The following is a 24,755-nucleotide window of genomic DNA, read 5'->3' as shown; positions in this document are numbered from 1 at the left end:
GTTGTCAGTTTAGGATTTTTCATGCTAAATATAATTTCAAATTGTATAATGAAAAGACTGAATTAAACGGAAAAAACATTGTTACCGACATCAATCCACAAATCCGTTAAAAAATCCGTTGACCGCTAAATGCAAAATTTCCTCCACTGACAGTGTGTAAAATCCGTCAAATTTAGCGGAAGTTCCGCTAATTTGGCAACCCTGATCATACTTCCTCACTGTCAATAAATAATCAGGCTGAATTATAACAAACATATATTGCAAAGGCTGGAGTGACTTGTAAAGGAATGTTTGACCAATAGTGTGGACTGTAATCCTTCAGTGCACTATTTGAGCATGCCTCACGAAGCGTTTCAAATTTCCATTTTAGCACTCATTCTTCTTCACACGTACACACTGCTCTTTTACCATCATGATTTTCTGTAAAGAGATTTTTAAATTTGAAAGAACAAATCAATGTATTTACTTAATTAAGATGTTCTTCACAAAAGTTGTCGCTTCAAACTAACCAAAACGTAAGTATTTTTTAAACTGAAATTAGATTTTAGGGGTTCAGTAGTTTGGGGAGTACGTCGGAAGATAGATAAATAAAACAACAAAAAAGATACAATAAGCTTTATTTACAACTCTAGTAGCAATAACAAGTTTTCTGATACAGATTAATGTAATACATTACGTCATGATTAGCTTGGTTCCTTTAACCATCTGAAAATTATCCCAGACACGTCGCATTGTCGCATTTTTCTGTATGAGCTACTGTTGTCAGCTGCTTGTGTATAATGTTGTTTCTAAGTTACAGACTTGCAACACTTCCCTTATGGAACACAAGTTTGCTGTTATGCACATGGGTAAATGATTAAACATGTTGAGCATCTTCTCTGTTTAGCCGATATGACTGTTGCGGCGCTTTTGTGGCGCTGACACTGAGGTAAGTTGCTCTAATCTGAGTGACAGGTAAAATTTTCATCTATGGTTCTTGACGCGTGTGCAGTTCTTGAGCAACAAAGTGTTGGGCAACATTGTGCTTTGTAAACTGAGGGCATCTGAACATATGTACGGTGAAACGTCCGTGCGCTGGAAGGCCTCAAACTTGGTGGCCATTTTCGTGCAATTTGAGAGGAGTAGGCTATGATCTAGCACCAGATTTCAACATCCTCCTTACTTTAATTCCCATAACCAATCATAAAAAAGAAAGAAATACAACAGAGCAATAGTAGACAGTACAAAAACTCATGAGGACACCCACACGACACAAATACACTTGAACACTGCATTGGTGGGAAATAGAGGGTCATACATTATTACTTTGTAATTTTCACGAATTTTCTTCGTTCACGGTTTCAATTAATGACTGAGCAGAGGCGGAGAATACCTGATGGAAGGTGGTTATTCTCTTTACGAAACGATATTTCTGATGCAAAAATAAATACGTATAGACAGAAAAACAAAAAGAGAAAAAATGCTCACAAGTAGGTCTATAACAGTTAGTGAGCCGTACAAAGTTAGAACCGGAGTTCCTCACAGCAATGGTCTTTCGACAGTGCTTTTTCAAAGTTGCATAAAATCTTAAGATACTGGGGAGAAGCAATACGAGGGAAAAAGAGCCACAAATAGTACTACAGAAATTCTCAATGGAGTTACGGCGAAAACGAGACTATAAATTAAATATGTGGAATTTATGCACCGTGGACAAGAGCACAATGCGGAAAGAAAGAGAGAAATGACAAATTTAAATTCGTAGATGAGCGGATCCAGTCCATCGGACTAGAGGTCATCATCAATAACGAAAGGTTAAGAAAGTACTGCACAAACTAACATAAAACGGTTACGGCCAAATTTATTGAAGCAGTAATTAAGCCAGAGATACTGTGTGGACGGGAGTACATTAAGTTGAAAATGTGAAAAAAAATAGGAAAGGAAAATTAAGCGGCCGAAGAAGAATAACGAAAACACCTGAAACAAGAGAAAGAACAAAGTTTAGCTCACAAAGACAGATTAAAAAACACAAGGCTAAAACCTTACGGACGCCTGCACACACTGAACAATAGGTTAACATAATAATTTGTAACTTCATTTTTAGTTTAAGACAGCTACAGCCTGGCTGGAATAGACAGGACGGCATTTCAGAAGCCTTAAAATCACACATCGTCGGGAATGTATCTGAATCTGCGTAAATTCAGCAAAATTTCGGCTGAGTTATGAAATTAATCCCTTAAGAGGATAATGATTGACTATGAGAGTGCATAAAGAACTCTGGTGATGGAAAGAAGAGAAACGCAGTTCTAAGACGACTACAAATGGTAAAAATCGTAAATTTATGAAAGAGGGACTTATGTCAACGTTTTCCTGCGGTATATCTAAAGTGAGTGAGAAAAAAGGATGAATGACTGCCAACAGGAATGTCCAGGAAGCGACACACTCTCGTCCAACAAAATCTCCTTGCGGTTCACACGAACACTGGTTGGTGTGGTGGTGCTAGTGCGCCTTCGGCTTGCCGGGGGAGCCCCAGCACAGTGTGGTAACTCTCCTGGTGAGGAGGCGGCAGCACAGCAGGACGGAGGCGACTGCTACCGCGAGTGCAGCCAGCACGTCGAGCAGCAGGTACTGGGGGAGCGGCGCATCCACCGCGGCCGAGCGCAGGTGGGGGGCGCCGCCGTGGCGCAGCACGTACTCCGACCAGAAGACGGCCGTCTCCAGGGGCGGCGTCCGCCAGTCTCTGAAGGCGCGCGACAGCTCCACGGCGCGCTCCTTGTACCTGTCCGATAGTCACACGCTCAAGTCTCGCACTCGGGACGGCAGTACGTCGTATACCAATCGTCAAAGCACCAAGAGAATTATATCGACTGACTTACGCCGATTTACGACGGGCCTTCAACAATTAATGCAACACATCTTTTCTGAAAACAGGTTGCTTTTATTCAGGATTCCAGTACACCATATTAGTCTACATCTAAATCTACATCCATACTCCGCACGCCACCTGACGGTGTGTGGCGGAGGGTACCTTGAGTACCTCTATCGGTTTTCCCTTCTATTCCAGACTCGTATTGTTCGAGGAAAGAAAGATTGTCGGTATGCCTCTGTGTGGGCTCTAATCACTCTGGTTTTATCCTTATGGTCTCTTCGCGAGATATACGTAGGAGGGAGCAATATACTGCTTGACTCCTCGGTGAAGGTATGTTCTCGAAACTTCAACAAAAGCCCGTACCGAGCTACTGAGCGCCTCTCCTGCAGAGTCCTCCGCTGGAGTTTATCTATCATCTCCGTAACGCTTTAGCGATTGCTAAATGATCCTGTAACGAAGCGCTCTGCTCTCCGTTGGATTTTCTCTATCTCTTCTATCAGCCATATCTGGTACGGATCCCACACTGCTGAGCAGTATTCAAGCAGTGAGCGAACAAGTGTACCGTAACCCTCTTCCTTTCTTTTCGGATTGTATTTCCTTAGGACTCTTCCAATGAATCTCAGTCTGGCATCTGCCTTACCGACGATCAACTTTATATGATCATTCCATTTTAAATCACTCCTAATGCGTACTCCCAGATAATTTATGGAATTAACTGCTTCCAGTTGCTGACCTGCTATATTGTAGCTAAATGATAAGGGATCTTTCTTTCTATGTATTCGCAGCACATTACACTTGTCTACATTGAGATTCAATTGCCATTCCCTGCGCCATGCGCGCTGCAGATTCTCCTGCATTTAATTTCAGTACAATTTTCCATTGTTACAACCTCTCGATACACCACAGCATCATCCGCAAAAAGCCTCAGTGAACTTCCGATGTTATCCACACGGTCATATATGTTTATTGTGAGTAGCAACGGTCCTACGACACTCCCGTGCGGCTCACCTGAAATCACTCTTACTTCAGAAGACTTCTCTCCATTGAGAATGACATGCTGCGTTCTGCTATCTAGGAACTCTTCAATCCAGTCACATAATTGGTCTGATAGTCCATATGCTCTTACTTTGTGCATTAAACGACTGTGGGGAACTGTATCGAACGCCTTGCGGATATTCAAGAAACACGGCATCTACCTGGGAACCCGTGTCTATGGCCCTCTGAGTCTCGTGGACGAATCATTCTTGGCTACAAAAGATTATTTTTCAACCTTTTATCCGTTCAATGCGACGGCCTAACGTTTCCCTTCTGGGAGGTCCTGTGTGCCCTCATGTCACCACTCTACCGGTCGACATCGGAGTCAACGTCTTGTTAATCAATAACCTCCCCACCAACCACATTCTGCTTCTCGCATTGGGGCAAACAGATGTGCAGTGGTTGGCACACTGGACTCTCACTCGGGAGGACTACCGTTAAAACCCGTGTCTGGCCATCCTGAATGAGGTTTTCCGCGATTTCCCTAAATCTCTTCACGCAAATGCCAGGACTGTTCCTTTGAAAGGGCAAGGCATATTTCGTTCCCATCCTTCCTTAATACGAGCTTGTGCTCAGTCTCTAATAACCACGCTGTCGGCGGGACGCTAAACACTTCTCTCTTCCTTGGTTCAAATGGCTCTGAGCACTATGGGACTTACCATCTATGGCCATCAGTCCCCTAGAACTTGGAACTACTTAAACCTAACTAACCTAAGGACATCACACAACACCCAGTCATCACGAGGCAGAGAAAATCCCTGACCCCGCGCCGGGAATCGAACCCTGGAACCCGGGCGTGGGAAGCGAGAACGCTACCGCACGACCATGAGCTGCGGACATATCTCTTCCTTCTCCTCCGTAAACAGATGGAAGTCGGAAGCGGGCATGCACCTCTGATAACCCAACAGCTACGTTTAGTTATTCAGGGAGGTGTTTGATTGTGAACTTTGATCACCTCGAATGAGCGTTCAAACAGGAAGCTGTGTGCAGTCGGTCGGCACGCGGGTGATCGGACAGGTCTGCAAGACCTTGTTGCGATGATGACAGACGCCTTCCCCAATGACTCAAAGTTCTTTTGTTCACATCCAGGTCTCAGTAGATATTCTGCAAGCGCCTACGAGTATCTACGATGCTTTGGTTTTCCGCCAAAAGAAACACAGCGACAGCTCTCTCCTCGGAACGTGTCTCCGTTATGGTCGCCATTTTGAAGGTTACGTATAGCCCCACCACCTATGACAACTTCATGAAACTATAGGGGATGAAGCGGGAATATTCTACAATGTCTCACAATAAATTCTGCATTTTTTTAAAACCGAAATTGGCCGAGAAAAGGAAATGTGTTACATTACTTATTGAACGCCCATCGTCGTAGTATTAGCGGTTCTATTCATCCATGCATCACTTTTACAAGTTGCTGGTGGCGTCATGGTACCAGAGGTCAAGAACAATAACCGTGGTTCACACATCGCAAACTCCCGATTATCCAGGTGCGGATTATCTCGTTTGCAATCTGCTTTGCAAGTTAGTCGAGCACAGTTCAGCTATACTTGTCAAAATTGTAAATTAGGTATGTGGTATTATATTGTTGTTATTAGAAGGAATGTTAACGTCTAGAATACACTATTATGCATGTGACTGATGTTACAGCGTCGGAAGACGACTTGGGTCCCAATCCCACTGCCAGACACCAAGAAATATTTTTCCGTTGTTTCCCATTTCATCTTCCGGTACATTCGGGCACTCCGTCCTTGCTACATGTTCGCGGTCGATTTTCTGTGTATATATTGGTCAGGACGTTTCCCTAGGAGCTAAAGGTCGCTAATTTCCAATCTGTCGTTTCCAGCGTGTAGCACATACACTATCTCATCAATAGTATCTGGATACCTATATGTAATGCGGAACACTTCGAATGTGGACTAGGCGCTGGATGTCACCTGAGTAACAATACCATCACGGATATTTCAACCATTCTAAAGCTGCCCAAGTAGACAACTGGAGATGTGACTGAGGAATGGAAACGCAAAGGAACAACCTGAGGTAAACCAAGAACAGGCAGACCTCACGCCCTGACCGACAGCGGTCGTGGAGCATTGCAGAGGGTAGATGTAAAAATTATATGAAATCCGTGAAAATATTACTCGGGAGCTCCAAAGTGCTACCAACAGTCCGTGGCGTAAGGAGTTAAAAAAAAATAAAGGACAGTGATCCAGATATTCAAATAACGTTTCTGTGGTCAGTGCTAAGCGATGATTCAGGTGGTGTAAAGAGAGAGGCCACTGGATGTGTATGACTGGAAACGAGTGACTTGGAATAATGAATCACGCTATACCTTGCGGCAATCTGATGGAAGGTTTTGCGTTTGGCAAATGCCTGAAGAACGGTACCTGTCGTCGTGCATAGCGCCAACAGCGAAGTACGGAGGAGGTGGTGTTAAGGTATGTGTTTCTTTCATTCTTAGGGTGAGGTTAGCCTGTTACCCTTAAGAAAATGATAAACGCGGAACGATATGAACACATTTAACAGCACTTTATACTGCATACAGTACAGGAACAGTTCAGAGACCATGACTGTATCAGCATGACAATGTAAGATATCATGAAGCATTTGTGAGGCCGTGGTTTGTGGACAGTAACGTTTCTGAAATATACTGACCTAACCAGAGTCCCGACTTGAACCCAATGATGAATAAGTCAACCTCGCTGCATAATCCAAGTTCAACATTCACTACCTTCTCTGGATTCGGCTCTTGAGGAGGAATGGGCGGTTACCGTCCTCCAGACATTCAGACATCTCACTGAAGGTGTCCCCAGCAGATTTCAAGCCGTCATAAAGGCGAGGGATGGTCATAAGACAGATTAATGCCCAGTAATATGTGTCTGGATCTTTCTACTGAAGAAGTGTAAATAAGGTAGTGGACTTTCAAAAGAAGTCTGCAGTATGTTTTGTAAACGTAGGTCATCCGGATCATCGAAAATCCGTATAATCCGGTAATTCAGAACATATTAGAATGACTTGCGTTAAATGCCAAAAAAACACACATTGTATTTATTTTAATGTAAATAAACGTTATACATTATTTTCACATAAATTATGACGAAATACTGAAAAAGTAAAACGAGTTTCACAAGGGTCATTTGATAAGTCTGGTAAATTTCCATGAATGAATGGAATATTTTTGTTACGCCTTCCATGATTGGTAAGCTTGATTATTCCAAAGATCTTTTAAGGAATTTCAGCAATGTACAGCGTACAGTTTACCGCTGACAGCCGTTTGAATTGGTCAGTGTGTCGACTGCGATTCAAAATTGTGAAAACCGAGTTTCTTGCTGTTATTAAAATTTTCATTTGGAGGGTTAGACTGCCGCACAGATTAAAACAGAACTGGATGAAGTTCACACGGGCGGAATCATGAGACCACTTACTTTTGGATCAATGAATTTAAACGTAACCTGACAATCACCAAAGACGAGGAGCGCTCCGGTCGTCCAAATAACGTCACCACTAAGGAAAACAATTAACAGAATCTGAAGGCTGGTGAAAGTGCGCCGAAGGAAGCTAAGGCCATTTTGTCAGCTGGTAAGGTGGTGGCAACTGTTTTTTGGCATTCCCAAGGAACAATCGTCATAAATTATTTCGAAAAAGGGAGAACCATAACTGTACCCTAGTTTGCTTCGTTGTGGGATCGTTTATAACTTGTGTTGAGAAAAGAAAATCAAGGCTGGCACGCAAAATACGCTCTTTCATTAAAACAATGCGCCATCCTACACATCTGCGATAACAACAGCGAAAGTGCGTGATCTGACCTTTGAATTGGTTCCCCATCCATCCTATTCACCAGACTTAGCTCTAAGGGACTTCTTCCTGTTCTCTAACTTGAAACTTAGACTTGCTGGGAAGGAATTTTCATAAAACGATGAAGTGATGGTTGCAGTCAACGAATAATTTGCAGAGTTTGACAGAATCTATTTTTCCGGTGAAGTAAGAAGGTAGGAGGATCATTGGACCAAGTGCGTTTCCCTCAAAGGAGACTATGTCGAGAAGTAAGGGGATATGTTTACGAGACAAACATTTCTTCTTGCATTTTTAGCTGACTTATCAGACCACCTACACAATCAAATAACGAGTGAGTTTCATGTCAGCCCGATTAGTATGTTGTTTATTGGGTGCAGCAGGATCACACAGTCGTTTCACCAGCAAAATTTCGGACGAAGTATTTTCCACCAAGTGTTTCAAATAAATAATTATTTTTTCCACCTGCGTTGTGGCATGTGTTTGTATCACAGTGTCCTCAGATTGAACACCAACATCACTATCATCATTATCGTCAAGCAATCAAATGGCGATAATTTCATAATGAGAAATCATTTCCTATAGCAACCTGTCATCTACGTCATTAACAGAAACGTGTGAGCCTGCTGGAAACCACACAAATGCTTCAACGATATAGTTTCTGAACAGTTCTCCATTATCAGCCTGTGCAGAGCCGCTAACTTTTTGTCCTTACACGGTACCATATACTTTATCTTTGATGCAATTTTACATTTCCAACAAATGGAGGTAGTACAGTTCTCTATAACTCAGCGTTAACTGGCACTGTGTCAAGATCCGCGAAATGGCAGTTGGTTGAATTTAAACTGAATAACTGACGTCGTCGAGTGTTGCCGCTGTTACTGTACTAAATAAAATTCGGATTCAGGGTTGGATAAACGAGGCTATTATCGAAAATCAGTTTTCTGATAAAAACTGATTTCTGATAAAAACATGTGCATTTTGTATTATTCGTGTTTTACGTTTAATCGTACAGTCTCGGGTCCGCATTAACCAGACGAACTAGTATAAAGGTAGGAGGCGAGCTCAGTAATTTTTAAGGGAGAGCCAGATAGTAACAGCAAGCAAAATAAGCCACCAGTTATGGAAGACATAAATCACACAATGATAATACAAGAAATTACATATTTTGATCAGGGAAGTTCGGAACGGCCAGTCCCAAATTACCTAGATAATACTCAGAGATCAAAATGAAGCAGATCCAGCATCGAATGAGATATGCCATTATGACGCAATAATTCAAATGTTTCAAATGGTAAATGGTATATTAGTATATGCTTTAACCCATCAAATGCACAAAGTGATGAACAGCAAGATAGATTCTTCAAATAAAGCAATAAAATGTGAATTAAAAAGGGAAATACTGCCACTGTAAAGTAGGATGAACTAATTATACCTTGGAACAGATTCTTTGAATGAATTAGTGGACAATAAAGTTAAAGAAATTACCGACAAGCTGGAGTTGTATGCTAATGCTCAAGCAACATTTTGTTATAACCTTGCGGAGAAAATTAATCATGAAATTAGGATCGTCAGCGGAAAGCAAGGAACCATGAGCAAGGATATTCTTATTGAACCGAATCAATCTGTAGACATTATGAAGGGACGAGTTCAAGCAAACAGAAAGTGCTGTCACAAAGTTTCCAGACAGCAGTTGACAACCAATTGTCCGATATTGTAATTACAATTAATACAGACTTTCATGGTCTAAGCCAAATCTGAGAGAGTAACATAGATCATCAAACCACTGACCTTAAAAACGAAGATACAGAGAGTTTGAAATCCGATACATCATAAATAAATAAGAACGTTGAAGGTCTAGAGAATATCAAAAGCTCGATCTGACAGGAAAAATCTACCCAGTCATTTAAGGACGTGCGTAGGAAATTGATTCCTTGAACATTCCCTGAAAAGAATTACATATTAATTGCACAAACAAAACTCAACAGATACAAGCGTAATTGGATATGTGGTGCAGTGGAAGATTACGAAAGCTTAGAAGAATTTTGTAGTATATTTGAGGCTGAGTTCTGGTCACACAGTGAGAAAAGCGAAGTACACTGCCGGAAAAAAAACAATATACTCTTTTAGAGGTTTCTAGTTCACTCAAGATTTATTGTTGCAATAGTGCGTGTGGCGTACATGAAATGATTGCGTTTACAAAAAAACGATCAAATGTGTGTGAAATCTTATGGGACTTAACTGCTAAGGTCATCAGTCCCTAAGCTTATACATTACTTAACCTAAATGGTCATAAGAACAAACACACACAACCATGCCCGTGGGAGGACTGGAACCTCCGCCGGGACCAGCCGCACAGTTCATGACTACAGCGCCTCAGACCGCTAGGCTAATCCCGCGCGGCGATTACGTTTACAGATCAATAGCATAAGCGGTTCAGAGGTACCAGGTATCGACCCATGCTGAAATAACCATATTAGTGCGAGGTGTAGCCTCTACGGGCGTCAATACAGCTGGCATCCAGTCGATCGTACAGATTGCGAAAACTGTTCTTGGATACGTTATTCCACGCCTGCCTGACCTGTTCACGCAGTTCTGCAAGAGCTCTTGGTTGACGTGTCGCACGACCCAGTTTTCGTCCCATCATATCCCACACATTTTCGATTTGAGGCAAGTGCAGAGCTCGTACTGGCTAAGAAAGTTGCTGCACGTCTTGCCGAGTAAGTTGGGTTTCAAGGGCAGTGTGTGGGTGAGCATTATCCTGTTGGAACAACTGATCACGGGTATGCCAAAATTCTGCACATACCGAGAATTAGCTAGCATCCCCTCCAAAACCATCAGTGGTGAATGAGAGTTGTAGGTTTTCGCACGCCAGACCATAAGGCCTGGGATGGCACCAGTGTGCCTTGGACGAACCGAATCTACAAGACAGCGTTCACTAGATCTACGTACTACACGCAAACGACCATCACTTTCATGCAGGCACAACGTACTTCTATCGCTGAAGACCACGACGCACTATTCCATCTTCCAAATGATCCACTGACGGCACCAGTGTGCGGAAGACGGGCTAGAGGTGTGCATGCCCGTAGTCCCACATCCAGTAACCGGTTCCCAATAGTTCGTATTGACACGTCTGGGCTCACGTCCTCTCGTCCGTGCTGTGGTAGCTGTACGATCTGCCACTGCTGCCCTCACAGTACGACGATCCTGGCGGGCGTCTGTGCTCTCATCTACGGCGCGAGAACGCTCACGTGACCACTGATACCAGTATTGTTGCAAAATTGACGCAGCATGTACAACTTGTGTGGTAATTCCCCAAAAGGACCATCAAACCACTCGGAAGGCCTCAGTATGTCCCGTTTCAAACGCGCTCAAGGGTGTAGGAAGCACTTATGTATTTCTGTGGCGTGCTTGCCTGTTTGCTTCACGCGATTGCACCAAACTGAGCCTTCTGGCTGTAAGCACTCCTATTAAAGAGTAAACACAAGTGGCGCTCCGGTAGCTATGCCTCTATGCTTTCCGTTGCCGGACGACTTGAAACCATTGTCATCATTATCGGTATCAGTGCATCTACTAACTTCCAAGGTAGCATATGCCTTCACTGGATCAAAATCGATGTCCTCTTTCCAGGTGTACTAGTTTTTTCCGGCTGTGTATCAGGAATTCCTGAATGCTCCTCCATATCGAACAGACAGAGAAAATAATACAAAATCTTGATGTGGACAACTATCAGAAGGGTTGAGAATCTAAAAGATCTTTTAATAGCAGAACATCTGTTGCACATACTGCATATAAAATTCCCTAAGAATATTCAAGGTAACTCTGGTTCTGGCAGACAGTGGAAGTCAAACCAATGTTGTATCTCAGTCGTTTTACGAACATCTTAAAACAAAACCTGATGTAGCTGAAATGCCTGTTATAGCCGTGAAATTAATAGCTATCTATATAGTTATCCCATGAAGTCACAAAATTTCGCGCGTTGTTTCGACCAAGGTGTTACTTTTGAACACAGATTTTTAGTAATACTTCAACTGAGTATGGAAGAATGGATCGATTGAAACACAAGTGATCGTTGACTATAATAACAATTGAAGTCAATTTTGATGCAGTAAATGAAATAGCTGACAACGAGTAAAAACAACTGTGACTAGTTATGTTGCCTGCATGTAATGGGTTAGGTAATAGAGCAGAGTACTATCATGTTCAGAACTTCAATGGGATTTCCTGTTTAAAGGATGAATTACAGACATACTAGACCAAGTTTTGGAATCATCACAAAACTGGGAAGTTTTGCACAATATTCCGATTCAGTATAAACAGCTATTTACAGATTAACTAGACACACACTGCAATTATGAGTATAAAGCAGAAACTGTATCGCACGAGCCATTTCCCGTGGATTGGTATCATATACAGTTATCTAAAAAAGAGACAGTGCAAAACGAAACAGACGATGTGGAAGAGTGACAGAATGACGAAGGATGTAAGAGCCAGTAAAATAATCCAATCATTGTAGCAACTAAAGAGGATGGTAGAGTTACAGTGATGACAGACACATGTACTCTGAAGAAAGCTGTTAAACGTGAGACAGACTGTCCAGAATCTTCAGATGAGATGTTGCAGAAATTTCATAATTTACAGTATGTGTTAAGTGTAGATCTGACAGCGGGCTGCTGGCAAATTCCTTTGGAACAGGAATCGAGAAAATTTATGGCTTTTCTCTTAGCCGGGAAATGCTATCAGTATAACGTTATTTTTCTTGGACTGGACATATCAGAGTGGTCTTAACAGCGTATTGGTAAATGAACTGACTGCTGGAATTACAATCTATGACGATGATTTACTGATAGCAACTTGTTTGTGGGAAGAACATTGCGATTAATGAACAAAGTTTTCCTTGAATTTAGAAGTGGTGCAGTGACATTAAAAATAAAGAAATTCAAGTTTGTGAAATGAGAATTAAAATATTTAGCCCTTCTTATAAAGACATCAGATAACTAAACACCCTCATAAGGCAGAAGCAACAACAATGTGCTCGCCTCCAAAAACGAGAAAACAATGAAAAGTGTTTCTAGGATTATGCAAATTTTATCGCAAATTCATGGAGGGGCAAGTTTCCAATGATTCAGATTTTTGTCATTTGCTAAAGGAGATAGTATTTGTTGGGGGCAGCCAAATGCCGAAGTTTAAGGAAGTTCTCATGAAAGATCAAGTTTTACATCACTCTTATTTGATTTTACCATTCAATGTGAGAACAGATTCTTGCAAATAAGGCATCGCAGTTCATGTATTCCAAGAAGCACAGGAATAAGAAAACGGAAAGCATCGTTCAATAGCTTCAGCGAATAGAACACTAAGTACATGTAAAATTACACATTTTCTAAGAAGAAAGCCTTAGCGACTCTTTAGGGTTTTGAAAGAACGAAACGATTTTTGTGGAGACACAAAGTTCTGGTTCATACTGATCATAAGACCTTTATGTTTTTAAAAGAAATATTGTCTGCTCCGCAGCAAGATGGTTGTTATTTACACGAAAATTTGCCTGTGATATATATTACGTAAGACAATCGCGTCACTGACACATTGTCTTCATTACTATGGGATTCTAGTAATTCAGTCAGCAAAAGTAATATAGAGAAAAATTTTAAAATAAAGCATTTGGAAGATGTCAAAGAGGGAATGAAAATAAAGAATGTATGTAAAGGCATGTGACACCATCAGAATGTGGATGAGTGTTTGAAGTTAGTTAAGATGAAGTCTTACGTCACAGATAGTGACTGTGTGAAGTTAAGAGAATACTACATGACATATACTACCTTTGCGAAAGAATTAGAGTAGAGAAGAGTGGCGTGTATGTCGGCCAGTCAAGTAAGAGTCTGATATGATCGACTATTGTCATATACGTTTTGGCCATTGTGGACTGAAAAGTCGAGTACATACGACAACAGCAGAGTCCGTGACTTTCAACACGTAATGAGAAAGGTAACTGAGAGGATATGAACGTATCATAGGCGTCAAAAAGTAAAAGTGACCAATATGAGTGACTGTGATCCAATGCAAAGTTTTCAACATGGATGTATTACGAATATTGGCTACCAATTTGTGTGGACTGTTACCCATGACCTCTGGCTGCTTCACATACATATTTCCAAATTCGTTGAGCTAAGTACTTTACGTGTAGCTACGGCTAAAACAGTGTTCCATAAAATTGTAGAAGATTATTGGGAAGCTGAAATCAGTATTATCTCATAATGGACCTCAATTTATTTTTAAAATTTGGAATAATGTTATAAAGAGGGAATCACTAATCACGTATCTTCCTGCCACGTAACGAGCGATTTAGGCAGATAATTTAAATGTAGAATCGAAAAGTGTGATGGAAGAATTAATTAACTTACCACCATGACACGACCTGGATATTCCCTCCCCCCTCCAAAAAAAAGTGAAAGCTTGCTGAAGTGAGGATTAAAAGACGTGAAAAGGATCTCAACCAGCAGACTTCTAATTAGGAGACATGCAATTTGTTAACACATGAGAAATTGAGAGAAATAGACAATGTGTCTGTGGTATCCAAATTCCTATGGAATACTAAATGTGTGTGACAATGTAGAGCTGAAACGTTGTCATAGCAGAAATTATTGGCTGAGTGTACTAAGTAATTTTATGCACAAACGACTGAAGTGTTTAACATATAATACAGTATGTAGAAATAAATCAATTTTATCAAGTTTTCGACCAACATTATTCATAAAAAGATTTTAGTAAAGAGCAAACAGCTCCTTGCTGTAATGGCTGTTATATTAGCTAAGAAGCCAAAACATTTTCAAGTTTTCTTACTAAATTATCAAAAGAAACTTGATTAGAACAGTAATCCACCACGATAATTGTTAGCTGTAAACGAGTTAATAACGTATGTGAAGTGTAGATTCAGAAGTACTGATACATTTTGCATCAATTTCGGATTAAACAAAATGTTGCCAATGTAAAAGATCGCTAAATAAGTTAGTACGTGATGACTGAACACATTAAGTGAAAAATGTTCAACAAATGTCGATACATTAGAGGAAGTGCATGATATGATGCTGAAATAATTACTTTTGCTTTCAAGAAAAGTAGTTGTTGTTGTTGTGGTCTTCAGTCCTGAGACTGATTTGATGCAGCTCTCCATGCTACTCTATCCTGTGCCAGCTTCTTCATCTCCCAGTACCTACTGCAACCTACATCCTTCTGAATCTGCTTAGTGTATTCATCCCTTGGTCTCCCTCTACGATTTTTACCCTCCACGTTGCCCTCCACCACTAAATTGGGGATCCCTTGATGCCTCAACACATGTCCTACCAACCGATCCCTTCTTCTAGTCAAGTTGTGCCACAAACTTCTCTTCTCCCCAATCCTATTCAATACTTCCTCATTAGTTATGTGATCTACCCATCTAATCTTCAGCATTCCTCTGTAGCACCACATTTCGAAAGCTTCTATTCTCTTCTTGTCCAAACTATTTATCGTCCATGTTTCACTTCCATACATGGCTACACTCCATACAAATACTTTCAGAAATGACTTCCTGACACTTAAATCTATACTCGATGTTAACAAATTTCTCTTCTTCAGAAACGCTTTCCTTGCCATTGCCAGTCTACATTTTATATCCTCTCTACTTCGACCATCATCAGTTATTTTGCTCCCCAAATAGCAAAACTCCTTTACTACTTTAAGTGTCTCATTTCCTAATGTAATACCCTCAGCATCACCCGACTTAATTCGACTACATTCCATTATCCTCGTTTTGCTTTTGTTGATGTTCATCTTATATCCTCCTTTCAAGACGCTATCCATTCCATTCAACTGCTCTTCCAAGTTCTTTGCTGTCTCTGACAGAATTACAATGTCATCGGTGAACCTCAAAGTTTTTATTTCTTCTCCATGGATTATAATACCTACCCCGAATTTTTCTTTTGTTTCCTTTACTGCTTACTCATTATACAGATTGAATAACATCGGGGAGAAGCTACAACCCTGTCTTACTACCACCCCAACAACTGCTGCCCTTTCATGTCCCTCGACTCTTATAACTGCCATCTGGTTTCTGTACAAATTGTAAATAGCCTTTCGCTCCCTGTATTTTACCCCTGCCACCTATAGAATTTGAAAGAGAGTATTCCAGTCAACATTGTCAAAAGCTTTCTCTAAGTCTACAAATGCTAGAAACGTGGGTTTGCATTTCCTTAATCTTTCTTCTAAGATAAGTCGTGAGGTCAGTATTGCCTCACGTGTTCCAGTATTTCTACGGAATCCAAACTGATCTTCCCCGAGGTCGGCTTCTACTAGTTTTTCCATTCGTCTGTAAAGCATTCGTGTTAGTATTTTGCAGCTGTGGCTTATTAAACTGATAGTTCGGTAATTTTCACATCTGTCAAGACCTGCTTTCTTTGGGATTGGAATTAATATATTCTTCTTGAAGTCTGAGGGTATTTCGTCTGTTTCATACATCTTGCTCACCAGATGGTAGAGTTTTGTCAGGACTGGCTCTCCCAAGGCCCTCAGTAGTTCTGGTGGAATGTCGTCTAGTCCGGGGGCCTTGTTTCGACTCAGGTCTTTCAGTGCTCTGTCAAACTCTTCACGCAGTATCGTATCTCCCATTTCATCTTCATCTACATCCTCTTCCATTTCCATAATATTGTCCTCAATTACATCGCCCTTGTATAGACCCTCTATTTACTCCTTCCACCTTTCTGCTTTCCTTTCTTTGCTTAGAACTGAGCTCTTGATATTCATACAAGTGGTTCTCTTATCTCCAAAGGTCTCTTTATTTTTCCTGTAGGCAGTATCTATCTTACCCCTAGTGAGATAAGCCTTTACATCCTTACATTTGTCCTCTAGCCATCCCTGCTTAGCCATTTTGCACTTCCTGTCGATCTCATTTTTGAGAAGTTTGTATTCCTTTTTGCCTGCTCCATTTACTGCATTTTTATATTTTCTCCTTTCATCAATTAAATTCAATATTTCTTCTGTTACCCAAGGATTTCTACTAGCCCTCGTCTTTTTACCTACTTGATCCTCTGCTCCCTTCACTACTTCATCCCTCAAAGCTACCCATTCTTCCTCTACTGTATTTCTTTCCCTCATTCCTGTCAATTGTTCCCTTATGCTCTCCCTGAAACTCTGTACAACCTCTGGTTCTTTCAGTTTATCCAGGTCCCATCTCCTTAAGTTCCCACCTTTTTGCAGTTTCTTCAGTTTTAATCTACAGCTCATAACCAATAGATTGTGGTCAGAGTCCACATCTGCCCCTGGAAATGTCTTACAATTTAAAACCTAGTCCCTAAATCCCTGTCTTACCATTATATAATCTATCTGATACCTTTTAGTATCTCCAGGGTTCTTCCATGTATACAACCTTCTTTCATGATTCATAAACCAAGTGTTAGCTATGATTAAGTTGTGCTCTGTGCAGAATTCTACCAGTAGGCTTCCTCTTTCATTTCTTAGCCCCAATCCATATTCACCTACTAAGTTTCCTTCTCTCCCTTTTCCTACTACCGAATTCCAGTCACACATGACTATTAAATTTTCGTCACCCTTCACTATCTGAATAATTTATTTTATTTCATCATACATTTTTCAATTTCTTCGTCATCTGCAGAGCTAGTTGGCATATAAACTTGTACTACTGTAGTAGGTGTGGGCTTCGTATCTATCGTGGCCTCAATAATGCGTTCACTATGCTGTTTGTAGTAGCTTACTCGCATTCCTATTTTCCTATTCATTATTAAACCTACTTTTGCATTACCCCTATTTGATCTTGTGTTTATAACCCTGTAGTCACCTGACCAGAAGTCTTGTTCCTCCTGCCACCGAACTTCCCTATTTCCCCCTATATCTAACTTTAACCTATCCATTTCCCTTTTTAAATTTTCTAGCCTACCTGCCTGATTAAGTGATCTGACATTCCACGCTCCGATCCGTAGAACGCCAGTTTTCTTTCTCCTGATAATGACATCCAGGAAAAGTTAACTATTTGAAATATTATGCATAACAGAGTAAACTACTTATATGATCAAAAGACTGATTAACTCTTTTTCAAAGACAAATATTCTCTTGGGCACACTCGTCAACACCGAATTCCATTATCGTGTAAACAGGTTGCTGTGATGGACACTAATAACTTTTAGCTCATTGAGCAATTAACTAATAAAAAATTTAATATGGTAATTAAAAATAAGAACAATATTAAGTATCTGCTTAAGTTAAATTAGCGTCACAGTGTGTCTAACAAAACGTTACACATGTTAATATAATTTGAGGCAGTACAAATCCGAAACCTAAAAATACAGAAGACAGACACCTTCACGTACCTCGGTGTCAACATCAACCAACAAAACCTTATAAAACAAGGGATAGCAACAAGAATTCAAGCTGAGGGAAGATGTCAAGGAGATATGCACAACATCACGAGATCGAAGTTACTATCTAGGCAGCCAAAAACAATAATATGCCAGACCATCATCAAGCCAGTAGTGGACTATGCAAGTGAGACATGGACCCTGACAAAGAAAACAGAGAAAAACTCATCACTATTGAAAATGAAGTACTGAGAAAAATATATGAACCAGTGAAAGAAAATGAACAGTGGAGAATAAGGAAAAACAGAGAACTCAGAAAATTATACACACTGCAGAAGCGAGTGTGAAACTTAACAGACTAAGATGGTATGGACATGTGAGGAGGAGATGGGAGAACACAGTAATAAAGGCTGTAATGGATGGAGAAGTTGAAGGAAAGGTACCACTGGAACGGCCGAGAATGAGATGGGAGACATTCAGGTACTGGGTCTGGGAGATGAAGATGCAGATGACAGAAAAGTGTGGAAGCTGGACTGAGTGAGGCCAAGGACTGGCTGCAGTTTGTGTGGCCAGTAGAAGAGTAAGAGTAACAATTAGGATTTTTGGCGGTATGATTTTATGCCTTACGTATATATCAATGTTTTTTTACTTATCTAACAGAATCTTACAATGTATGCTGTTTGTGGCAAGCAACAATCTTTATGCCATTACTTCATAACGTATTTACTTAGCAAGTAATGTATTCTTTCTTTGTAAAATTATCACGGAGTGCATGTGTATTTTCAGAATTATTACAAGTACAGACAACACATGTAACATACAGACAACTGTGGTGCAATTTCTGGCATTTCTTTGATCTCTTCCTGTCATTACAGATCAATGAAATGTGGGACACATATAACACAACAACACAGTACTTCATAATTATCACATTAATTCTTTTTGCTTTTTCTATATTTTTTCATATTATAATTGTGTATAATTTATCATTTTCTTGTCTATATTAAATTTTTAAGGGTTTGTAAAGTAAATTAATTACAAACTATTTAAAAACAATGTTGGAAGCAATGTAGTTGACACACAGGCATAGTCACGATCTCTGCTACATAAACAACAAGCACTAACCAAAGATACTATCAGGATGGCACTAACATCTTTGGTATGTGAGAGTGTGCACAGCAAAGGGAGACACAAGTTAACAATAAGTGAGGTGAGATGTGAATAACTGTGAAAGTTTGAACAAAATTTAGTGTGTGACCTTCATGCTGGGAAAATGTTTGACAAAAGTCTTTGTGAGGAGAATGATTTACCAGAGGTATGGGCCACAGTAAAATATTTATTTGAGACTAGTTTCCAGAGTATTAATGGAATAAAAGTACTGGGTGCTCAAATATATTTAATTCTGCTCGTAAATGGAACAAGAGACTTGGCTAAAGCTGTTGTCATCAACTTATTACATGGTGCCTAAAGCAGCTCCACCTCAAAGTAAGCCGGCCGGAGTGGCCGAGCGGTTCTAGGCGCTACAGTCTGGAATCGCGTGACCGCTACGGTCGCAGGTTCGAATCCTGCCTCGGGCATGGATGTGTGTGGTGTCCTTAGGTTAGTTAGGTTTAAGTAGTTCTAAGTTCTAGGGGACTGATGACCACAGAAGTTAACTCCCATAGTGCTCAGAGCCATTTGAACCTCAAAGTAAGACTGCAATTTCAGAAGTTTAGAAATGTAAAATACTTTCAAGCATAGCAGAATCATTTACTGAACATCACAGTTTTTATTAACTTTAATTCTTATCATTTTCCAGTCATTATAATAGCTGAGTGGCAGGTGATTTAAGCAACGTCTAATATGAAAATATTCATTATACCAGAAGTAAATTTTTCATTATGCTTCTTATGTGAAAGAGAAACTTTACATTCTAACTAAAAGCATTCATCAAATTTTGCAAGCTTAACTACGTTTATTATCTTTGCGATAAGAAGACTTATTAAGCATCAAAATTAATTTGTCTGCCAGATAACAGCAGGGTCAGGTGGTACAATTGCGATCATTTCGGACAAATGTCATTGTGGCTGGAGATATATCGAGAAAAGAAATAATTTGAACTGTGGCACTTGTTCTTGGATGTTTAATGAATGTTGTTGTTGTGGTCTTCAGTCCTGAGACTGGTTTGATGCAGCTCTCCATGCTACTCTATCCTGTGCAAGCCTCGTCATCTCCCAGTAGTTACTGCAACGTACATTCTTCTGAATCTGCATAGTGTATTCATCTCTTGATCTCCCTCTACGATTTTTACCCTCCACGCTGCCCTCCAGTACTAAATTGGTGATCCCTTGATGCCTCAGAACATGTCCTACCAACCGAACCCTTCTTCTGGTCAAGTTGTGCCACAAACTTCTCTTCTCCCCAATCCTATTCAATACTTCCTCATTAGTTATGTGGTCTACCCATCTAATCTTCAGCATTCTTCTGTAGCACCACATTTCGAAAGCTTCTATTCTCTTCTTGTCCAAACTATTTATCGTCCATGTTTCACTTCCATACGTGGCTACACAATATGTAACACAAATATTAGACAGTTACAAATGTTGGTATAACCACAAAAAGGGTTACAGAATTGAGAAAAATTGATCGAAAATGTACCACAATAGGTACAATTGTGATCACTTCCTAGTACAATTTTGATCACTGACTACTTCCACATAAAAAGAACTTTTTCCTTCGGGCACCAACACATACTTCGTGGAACCAAACATTGCATTTTTGGCAGCGAATCCAGTCACCATTAACTACTGATTCTGCTCTATAATAATTCAATAAACAAAATCCAAAATTATTCACGTTGTTTGCTGGCGATTTGAAGCTTAGTACACTTCTTTCATTATAACTCACAGACGTACATTGTTTATTGCTCTTGTTGCATTTGTTCTTTGCTTTCCTTGTGCCCTGTTGAAAAAGTATTGCTGCGGAGGTTTTCCAGGTTTTCATCTGAAGTGAGTCTAGCTGATGTCTGTGTTTTCCTCTTCCGAGACGATAATTTTTTTTCTGGACTTTCCAAAATGTCCTTGACAGCATCGTACTGAGAAATGGTACTGGACCTTGGCGTTACGGATTTGCCGTGTTCTTCAGTTACATCTTTTGAAGGTAAGGGTTCTTCTCCCATAATGCTGTTAGTACCTTGAGTGGTGGAGATTGAAGGAGCAGAAGCCTCGAATATCGTTGATGGTGCAAATTTCTCCTCGGGAACAATGTCTTTGCAAGAGTGCATTATTCCTGACCAAGCGAGGTGGCGCAGTGGTTAGCACACTGGAGTCGCATTCGGGAGGACGACGGTTCAATCCCGTCTCCAGCCATCCTGATTTAGGTTTTCCGTGATTTTCCTAAATCGTTTCAGGCAAATGCCGGGATGGTTCCTTTGAAAGGGCACGGCCGATTTCCTTCCCAATCCTTCCCTAACCCGAGCTTGCGCTCCGTCTCTAATGACCTCGTTGTCGACGGGACGTTAAACACTAACGACCACCACCACCATTATTCCTGTACATTGGAACCCTTTGACTGCGCACCCAACGAACGCAGTTTTTCTCGAGGCCTCACAGAAAATATTATAGAATCGTTGTTTTGTAATGCTTTCGCTGGGATTGCGACGAATCCAGTCAGTTGCATTTCTGTGATACTGAGCCTTTAGGGGCTCGAAGGAAGTTCTGTCTAATGGTTGCAGTATATGTGTACTGTGCGGAGGCAACCCCAGAAGTTCTGTTCCATTTTCCCGACAATATTCTACAGCATCTAAGCTGGTATGGCTGCCATGGTAGTCAATAATAAGAAGTGTAATAGGGCTACCCATTGTTTTGTATTTCTTGAAGTGTCGAAACCAGACCATGAACAATTCTTCATTAATGTATCCCGATTCACTCATCTCTGTAATGGAACAAGGAGTAAGCCATCTTGAAATTCATGGCGTTTCCTCACACCTTTAAAAATTACCATTGGTGGTAAATATGTATCACTTGCATTCATGCATGCAGCAAGTCACATTTTGTCCTCTTTCCACGTTTGGTAGTGAAACAACTTCTTGCTTTCCTTTACGACTTACTATTTTTGTGGGTCTGTTGTTAAGAGGAAACCCGAATTCATCCATATTATAAATACGCTCTGGTTTATCAAAAAAATCATATTCCTTTAAGATTTCTTCTCAATTCTGAAAATATTTACTTACTTCTGCTTTATTTAAGCCCTCAACTCTGGCTCGTGAAAGACCCTAGGGTTTTCGCAGGCTAGGGTGAGTGTGTCTGTTAACAAATGCTCTAAACCAATCAGTTCCAGCAACCTTGCTTTCTTAAGTTCCATGGATGTTTCAAAATATTTTTCTCAGCTAACCGAAATGCAGCTTTTCGTAACTGGAGTGGCGACAGAACCAATCCTCGCTGTTATAGAAATAAAGCTCTCTGGACCGAAGCATCTTCCATTTCAGAAGGGAGTACCGTTGGATGACCAATTCTGTTTTCTATAGGACTAGTTGGAGTTAATCCAGCTGGCATTTTCATTTTAGTTTGCAGTTCACCATGTAAAGTGCTGAAAGGAATGTCATATAATTCTGAAGCAGCTCGAAGATTCAAATGTCAACTCATTACACTCTTTATTGCCTCAGCTAATGCAGGTGGACTCCATTTATTGTAGATTTTCTTTTCTGCTCGTTTTCGTGGTATCTAGAAAATAAGAGGTGGCTTTAAAATCGTCTAGGAAAATGTTTAAATATACAGAATTTATTTGCAATGATTGTGTGTAATATGTCTGTGGTAACCAATCGTGACGGATTAAACTAAAAATGTGCACTGATCGAAACTGTACTAAGGTATCGAAATTGTACCAATTTTCAGATCGAAAATAGTAGTGAATTGTGCCAAGAGATGCCAACACATATCACAGAGGCTTTCTCTGTAGGTGCCTCAGAACACGCCCGAACGGAAAACAAGTTTATAACCTCACTAATATAAAATTTACAAGCGCGTGGAAACTAGAACATCTGTAAGAGAGCATTAGAATAAGTAGCTTCACTTACCTCTTAACACAAAAAATTTATATCTCCTTAGCACAAAGTGGTGTACTCTTGGAAAAACAGGAGGAGCTATAGAAACCTGCTACACTACAACGCCACACGAAGTCAAGTGCTACCAACACTACGAGACTGACAAATGGCGCGAAACCTTATGTTGATCGGAATTGTACTTACATTGAAATTGTACCACCTTACCCTACATTTCAACAGTATTATGTAACTATGTACTTATTTATGTGTTGTGGAAACATGGCTTTCGTGCCTAATTGCCGATAACTGTGATGGAATCAATGTTCAGCTATTTTTTTCCAGTAACGAGCTTATTTATTAGAAGGAAGTGGTTAGTGAAATTTGAAGACATTGAACATTATACGGCAATATCGTTCCTCTACTATTACTGCATTACTTGTTGCAGTTAGCAGATTACTTCTGACTTTGACTTACTGCAGATTGTTCACTGTCATGATAATTAACTCTGAAACATTTTGTAGCGTATTGTTTTTCCTGTTTAGTTCCTGCTTACAGAAATTTCTATGATTGTTAGATAAATTCAGTTTCAACACAACGTAATCAGTTTCATAACTTTTGCCCGTAAAGGAACTGCTGACCGTATTACGTCGTCAAAAACTACAGTTTTGGTAAATTTCAGGTTCATAAATGATAGAATTCACGTTAACTAATTGAAATTAGTTAACCATTTTACATATTTTTGTTTATGACATTCTTAGTACAACTTATTTGGACGGAATTACAAACTTTCAGTAGAACACTATCCGCATTCCGTCGGTACAAAATTCTCCACAATAGACGGTTATTCTGAAAATTACAGAAAATCTGGTTATACGTGTCATCAATGAAGCAGAGATTGTGGTTATGTTAGAAATCGAGCCATAAATTCTGTACATTGCCAAAAAAAATTTCATAGATCATAAAAGATAAATTTAAACGATAGTAACGATCTACGTGTAGACCACTGTTCAGACGTCTGGGAATTGCAGTACCCGTACGTCTATGCCATCTCTTGGTGTCTGTATTATCTCTCCTCTTACTGCTCCATGTGTGACTAATGACTGTTCCACAATAACGTGGATAATGAAGGTTCAGATATAAGAACACCTACATTAATGGTCACCAACTTTAGTTTACTAATTCTTTTATCATGCAGCCCCCCACAAAGATTCGCAATAAACGCTATTAGACTAAGCGCCACAGGGCATCACTAAATTTTTCACACCGTATTTTTAGATGGCATTACGACTCCTGGCACGGATACAAAACTTCAGTTTACAATGTATCTCTTGTGCAGTATGCTCATTACTTCTTGTTGAAAAGTTAATCGCGTTATTCAGTCTGTAAGATAGCAAAACTCGTTGAACTGCTGCATGTTATCGTATGAAATAGCCAGACTGGACAAACAGTTGGCCACTCCCAGGGGTCATCACGCTAATACCGCGTTAAAATGCCACTATTATTGATAATGGGTTCATTTCAGTAAAATGTAAATGTCGTGTGACTACGTCACTACGGCCTCCCGCCGGGTGCAAGTCTTTCGATTTGACGACACTTCGGCGACTTGCACGTCGAAGAAGAGTGTCCACAAGTTTCTTCAGGTATGCCATATTCAGCACAACCCACGCAACTATGATTAGATCCTGGAGAGCTGTCAGATTGCGGGGATGTTGATTGCTAC

At 40.3% G+C, this 24,755-nt stretch overlaps 1 protein-coding gene across 1 annotated transcript in view; it reads right to left on the bottom strand.

Annotated features, from left to right (window-relative positions):
- Window positions 1-660: 660 nt before the first annotated feature.
- Window positions 661-24,755, bottom strand: part of LOC124612927 (UDP-glucosyltransferase 2-like) — a 692,550-nt gene continuing 668,455 nt past the window's right edge. Inside the window, exon 7 of the mRNA XM_047141425.1 lies at window positions 661-2,755. Within this exon, the coding sequence (XP_046997381.1) occupies window positions 2,476-2,755 (280 nt within the window). The 3' untranslated portion in view covers window positions 661-2,475. The remainder of the gene's footprint in view (window positions 2,756-24,755) is intronic.

This window comes from Schistocerca americana, chromosome 4 (assembly GCF_021461395.2).
Source record: "Schistocerca americana isolate TAMUIC-IGC-003095 chromosome 4, iqSchAmer2.1, whole genome shotgun sequence".
Lineage (NCBI taxonomy): Eukaryota > Metazoa > Arthropoda > Insecta > Orthoptera > Acrididae > Schistocerca > Schistocerca americana.
This window is presented reverse-complemented; position numbering and strand designations above follow the sequence as displayed.